Source organism: Mytilus californianus, unplaced genomic scaffold (genome assembly GCF_021869535.1).
Source record: "Mytilus californianus isolate M0D057914Y unplaced genomic scaffold, xbMytCali1.0.p SCAF_3, whole genome shotgun sequence".
Lineage (NCBI taxonomy): Eukaryota > Metazoa > Mollusca > Bivalvia > Mytilida > Mytilidae > Mytilus > Mytilus californianus.
The window spans coordinates 35,362,655-35,369,460 of NW_026262679.1; the positions used below are offsets into that span (position 1 = coordinate 35,362,655).

General features: G+C 30.6%; 1 protein-coding gene across 1 annotated transcript; it reads right to left on the reverse strand.

Annotated features, from left to right (window-relative positions):
• Nucleotides 1–400: 400 nt before the first annotated feature.
• On the reverse strand, nucleotides 401–6,806 carry LOC127733466 (uncharacterized). Its single transcript, XM_052242821.1, has 5 exons — nucleotides 6,726–6,806; nucleotides 4,246–4,350; nucleotides 2,898–3,084; nucleotides 738–881; nucleotides 401–507 (listed from the first exon to the last, which is right to left on the reverse strand). Exons 1-5 carry the CDS (start codon nucleotides 6,756–6,758, stop codon nucleotides 401–403), a joined length of 576 nt encoding a protein of 191 aa, XP_052098781.1. The 5' UTR covers nucleotides 6,759–6,806.

The following is a 6,806-nucleotide window of genomic DNA, read 5'->3' on the forward strand; positions in this document are numbered from 1 at the left end:
TATGTTACTGCTGAGAAATGGGAAATTGATAATTGGGAAGTTGAAATCATCCCGTTTATCATAGATTTTAGTGTGAAGTCGTCCATCTGTGTCAATATTGAGGAAAAGATCAAGGTATGAAGCAGTCCTTCTTGTATCAGTAGTATCCTTAATTTCAAGTTCACTGGGATATACGAGATGCAAGTACTGACTGAAATATGGGTTATTCAGTGATAGGACATTATCAGTATATCTGAAAGTAAAATTAAAGAATTTTGCAAGGTGCTTTTTCTTTGAAATCGATGAACCCGTTAACACATCTTTGTTCATTTTCCGCTTCAAACCTTGAAATATAAAATTGCATTATGGAGGGAAAAAATAATTTGTTTTAAATTAGAAAAATAGGCATGCAGAAGTGTTTTTAAATAATTACTATTCTCACCACTACTTTGTCTTCTTGTTTAACACCTAAAACTGTTCCTTCTGTTCCTTTTCCTCCGTCATGATCACCATATTTCCAATCCCTACCTATGAATTAGCTTGGTTATTAGTTACTGAATATATTAAAATATTTTCATATCAGTTTAACATTTTTTTACCTCACGACTAGTTTAGCAATTCATGCAGAAAATTCAAAAATTATTACATCAAATGAGTCATTGAGAAAAAAAAAATTTTGATGTCTGTTTTGAATTCAAAGTATCAAGTTGAGAAACTAAGACATAATAATTTTAATAATACATCATTCTTTTATATACCTCTGACAACTCTACAACCAACTGCTATCAGCTCATCGATCAAAATTCTAGGTTCATTGACTTTTCTTATTTGTAGTCTATCCATCTGTTCATCGTGTGGATAGGGTAAGATATTGCCATGATCCCACTCTACTATAACCCACCCTATATTAAAAAGAGACTGCTTTGAAATATAAAATAGATGTGTAAGAGTTAGTAGAAATAAGGAATTATAATTTGAATTGTAAGATAGTTTTTTTAACCTATTCAAAAGCTTAATCATCCAAGTACGGCATATTTGTTATTATGTGGTGTTTGGATAACTTGACAAGGTTAAGTTTTTCAAACGCTGAACAGGACAAGGGATTCAATTTCATAATAAAATCACAAAAGTAGGCGAGCCGTACGATACTGCAACGTATTATACAGAAATAATATGACGGGTATCGCATATGGAGCAGGATCCGCGCCCCCTTTTGGAACACCTGCGACTATCCCCAGTTTGATTTTGGCTCGTGTTCCCAATTCTTTTTTTGTTTATGCAGTGCTTTGATGACTGCTATTTGTCTTTTCGTTTTTTCTCAAGATTTTGTCGGCCCTTTTTTCATTTTTTCATTTTTGATTCTCGCTTTGCTATCTTCCGTCTCTTTCTTATAATGATTTCTTTGTGCATTACACGTTTTTTCTGCAATATCCTTCAAAAGAGGTTTGGGCAGCCCATTTAATAAAATACTTTAAAACATGGGAATCTAAAGGTTGCACTTCTGTAAATATACACAATGCAATTTCCCATAGGAACTCCCTTTACGGCTAAAGCTGTGCCACTTTTACTATGAAGTTTCGTAATAAATTATTTCATAGAACCGAAAGTTGATATACATTACTTTTTTATTCAAAGGTCAAAACATAGGACTGTGCGGCATATTTTCAACATTTATATGCCCCGAATTTCTAAGAGTTTAAACTTATACTAAAATAATGTACTATCCCTACCCCCACTTTAGATGTCCCTCAGAATTCATTTATCGCCGCTACCATCTGTTTTTATACTGGTAACATTCCCAAGTTATTTCTCTATGAGACGAAACATAGAGATCATATCTGGGAACCAGTACGTAAACAACACGAAATATCTATGAATATTATATATCTCCCCAAAAGTGGCGTGGCTTGTGAAACAGCTGTATTTACAAAGTGCAATCTAAATGTGCTAAAATGCTCAAGCAATCAAAAAGAAGCAGCTTACCGGACTCAAATTTGGTGTTAGTAATATAACATGATAATATTGTAAGTAAATTTTTCCATTGTTAACTGTCATAATCAGAGTTATACGTGTATTCAAAGAGTATTATTAAAAACACATAGAGTTTAGATAATATTCATATAAAAATTTAAAGATTATATTCAATTTTCCCTGCCAAGAATATTCTTTATATTATATTCGTTTTATACAGTCGTTTAGAATTAAATATTTGTTTTTTGCTTGTGTGTGAGTGCCCTGTTTTCATCTGATCGGAAATTAAATGATAAACGTTACATTATGTTTGCCTGTTTAGTTAAGATTGGTCAGATTAACATTGGAGATTTATAAAAAGGGTCCAATAGAAAGCTATGTGAAAGCATCATTACAATTTTAAACTCTTAATAATCACCATTCTTGTTAAGTAGGAACAGATTGGCACCTTCCGATGAGATTTCAATTAAAATATATCGATCAGAATGGACAAGAAAGAAATAATATATTCTGATAAAACACCATAAATACATTATAACTATTGAGTTTGAGTCAGATTGCCAATTGCCAACAAAAATAAAAATGTAACCTTTGTTGCATCAGTGCCTCCAAATTTGCCTACCGATCTGCACAAAATTATCATTATTTAAAGAAGGTTGATTAGCTGGAAAAATTATAGTTCTTAAAATGAAAAACTTTAAAATATAGTCTACCACAATAATAAAAAAAAAATCTGACAACAATGTTTATGAGCTATTCAGATTGATATGAATATTTTTTTTATATAAAATGCCTTCGCTACATTAAATCTTGAAAATGTTTTGTATGCTAAAAGATGGACCACAAATGAAGTTTAAAGTTCGATAACAACATTAGAAGTTAAATCAAGAATATGGTTTTGATAGTTTTTATCGTCTTTTTATGTGTATGCGTTGAATGTTGTTTACCGTCTCGATCATATCCAACAGCTGTTCCTGGAAGGCTTAAATCTTGATCGTTGTAAGTCCAATCTGGACCTCGTCTTACTCTATCTCCCAATGTGAGTGTATGACAACCTAACTCCAGATATAGACCTCGCATATTGTCAAAATTTAAAGGATTGATGAACTCTGGTACCATATCTAGACAATCTTCCTAAAATAATTTGAACAATTAATTCTTTATAATATTTCTGAACTTCTTTCTTGACCTTTGATTTCAACTACGTTGAAAATGTTATGGGCTTGTTAATTTAACCATGCAGATTATTTAGGGTGAATCTGCTTTCATCTTTCAAAATTATAATTGAAAAAACAAACAATACCGTTACCGTTACGAGATTTTACTTGTTTCCTGGCTTATATCGAGCTTGATAACTTTTACTGAAATCAGTTCAAACAAGTCTTTTAAGCCGTAAAAGAGTAATTTGATCAGGATAAAATGGAACTCATAATTTGTTTTTTAAATACCCTGTTTTGTTAATATATCATTTAATTCAAATAAAGTATAAGTTATCAAATAATAAAATTGGATAAACAGGGATCGTTTTTTTGACAGATGTTTACACAGAGTTCAAAATGAGTGTTGTGTTTAACAGTCTTTAGTTATCGTAAAATTTGTGATCGTTTCCCCTTTTCCTTTTGTTTTGACACATTGTTATATGCTTTGAGAATTATACCATTAATCATTACTGTAATTCATATACAGTTTTCAATCATTTAGATGAATTTGGCTATTTTTAGGTACATCTGGTCATATAGCTCCTCAACTGTTTCGGTTCTTATACATCCTTGACTTTCAGATATTCGGCTTTGAGCGTTCCCGATGAAGTTAAATTAAGGAAAGCGCTTCGGACGCATTAAATTTATAACGTGTTGTTTTCATTTTTACATACAGACAAGTCTCAAACAATGACGATATTCTTTTCAATTATAAAATTATTTTCACGACCTGCAATGCAGTTGGATTTTATGTACAACAAGTTTTTTGAGAAAGGAAGTATTTATAGCAAAATAGTATAGTATATTGAACAGCAGTATACTACTGTTGCCTTTATTTGCTATAAAAGTTTCCGTGAAGGAAATAATTCGTCTTTAGTACAGTAGAATAAAATGTTGTTTTCTGTTAGAAAAACATGATGATGCTAAACACTAATCAACAATTACCGATTTTAAATCCCTATTATAACACAATTTTCAAAAAAGTGCTGCAATGTCATTATTTTCAGTTAACCGTAAAACTCTAACGCAGATTAACCGTCAAATATAATTTCTGTCGACACTTCGGTGACAAACATAATATATTCCAATATCTTACATGCTTATCATCCAAGCTAGAGTGATTTGAAATTCTCCTCTTTATGTCTTCTCTGCTTTGATTTTTTAAATATCGTATATCGGAAGCTATCTGAATTGCCAGTAACTGTAATGTAAATTTATTTTATATTGCAATATTGAAGACAACAGTCTCTTATTCGAATATAGAGAATATTGCTAACAGCAGCTATTTGTGTTTTGAAATAGTATAGTATATTTAATATTGACACGTTATGGCAGTTCTTATCACATAGTCTGTTTCTATGTATGTTGGCGTTTGTTTTTGTAGCAGTTCCGTTTCGTTTCCTCTTATAGTAGTTGTGTTTCCTTCAGTTTTGGTTTGTGACCCGGATTTGTTTCAGTTAAATCGATTTATGACTATTGAACAGCGGTATACTACTATTGCCTTTATTTATACAATGTCTAAATTTGTTTTATACAAATATATATGCGATTTATATAAAAAAAAAAAAAAAAAAATGAAAGGGCTACAACTTTTGTCAGGATTCAATTAACCCAAACTTACGAAAGCATGTGTTGCGATAAGTTCCTATTTCTGTCTTTAATTCTAAGCACAAAAGTATCATATAAAAAGCACAGACCATGAAGTTTTTTACGAAAATTGGTAAAGTACCAATAATTAGAATTAACTTCTCAATATTCCTCAAACAATAATTTTGTTTAACTCTTGCAATCAAAACAATGGTATTTCAATTATTAAGTGCAATATTGCATCAGTCAGATTTCAAAATTAGAAATGGTGTGTATTTTACAACGCATGTATCCATTTTCTTCTGTTGTAGACGGTAATTTATTTGTATAACGAATTTTGGATGAGCACTGCTATCAGTACATGTATTTTGTTTGTCGGAGTAATTTCACTTTTCACTAAGTATTAATTTGCAACATGAAAACATTTCTGAGACAAGTTAATTTTAAATTAAGACACATCTTTTAAAATTACAAAGCAAACAACAAAGCACTGTTTTTATAGTGATTAAGATTATAACACAATGTTGACTGCTGTACCCCAATTTATGACATTTTTACCCAGTATTTCTGTTTGTTTTGTTCAAACATTGTTGTCAATATAATGGAATTCTATGCGAATGTCATACAAGTGAGAGGTTTAGCTAGCTATAAAACTAGGTTTAATCCACCATTTTCTACAAAAGGAAATGCCTGTACCAAGTCAGGAATATGACAGTTGTTTTCCATTCGTTGATGTGTTTGATCTTTTGATTTTGCCATTTGATAAAGGACGTTCGGTTTTGAATTTTCTCCGAGTTTGGAATTTTTATCATTTTACTTTTAAACCATTGTTTCTTTTTTTATTACGTTTTAATTCACATCTGGGGAATACATGCACATCAGGGGACGCTTATCCTAACAAGGCACCCGATCTTTTTCTCCGTTTAGAGCCAATGCGTTCCACTCAGGTTAAGGTTTTTTTTTATCCTAAATTTTATATTCTTAACGAATTTACGAGATTGGTACATCGATCAATCGGTGTTTCCTCTAATTGAATCGAGTATGTAATGAAATTAACTTAAACTAGATTATTTCCTTATATATTCATTTTTCATGTACCATATCTTTAAAGCTTTTGTGTAAACTTTTGTTCACATAAATAGGCTCAATGAAAAGTTTTTATCTGAATAATTGTGGCAAACTTTTAACATTTTCCTGCGCTCAATACATGCAAATATGGATGTTTATTAAGATGAAAATACGGTTCTGTATAAAAGTCGTAACCTCATCTTAATGAAAATAAATAAACTGATTGTGAAATGGCTTCCAAATCATTGAAATCACTGTAATTTAAATTTATTTATCATTTACGAGTTTAAACACAAAAAATAACATAAATGATAATAATCACAAAACATATTGTTCCTTGTATACACTGAGAGTTTCTTATTATGTAGTATTATTAACGCATGATAAAATACTTGAACGGAATTTTACAAATAATTAAATATTTTGAATGAACAGTGTTTTGCGTTATGCATTATAACTTTCCATAGAAAAATATATCTCTTGGTACTTATTGTCTTAGATGATAATACCAGGCCAGTATCAAGGACTTTAGTACTTTGATGGAAAAACGAATATTGATCTATTTGAATTAGCTGTTATAAAATTTTGAAATCAATAAAATAAAAGAATGTATCTTCCTCAAGCATAGCATGTTTATGTTCTGAGTTTGCTTTTCTTTTGGTCCGTTTTAGCTTTGTCTGCTATTCAACGTTTGTATAATGTTTCGGACTTTGAAATATTTTGCCCTTGAACATCACTGAAGAGACAATAATTGTCAAAATCCACATCTGGTATAATGAAATTGGTACTGTTAATATTAATATAACTATATGATAATCAGTAACCATAAATTGTATCAGCTGAAAGCTGAGGTAGCAAATCTGAATTAAAAGATTGACAAATAGGTTTACAATAAAGACCTCGACATAACATCATACATACCATAACTCGAGTCATTCTGATCAAGCGATACATTTCATTGACTGGTATAATCTTTCCATTAGTTTTTCCTACAGCTTGTTC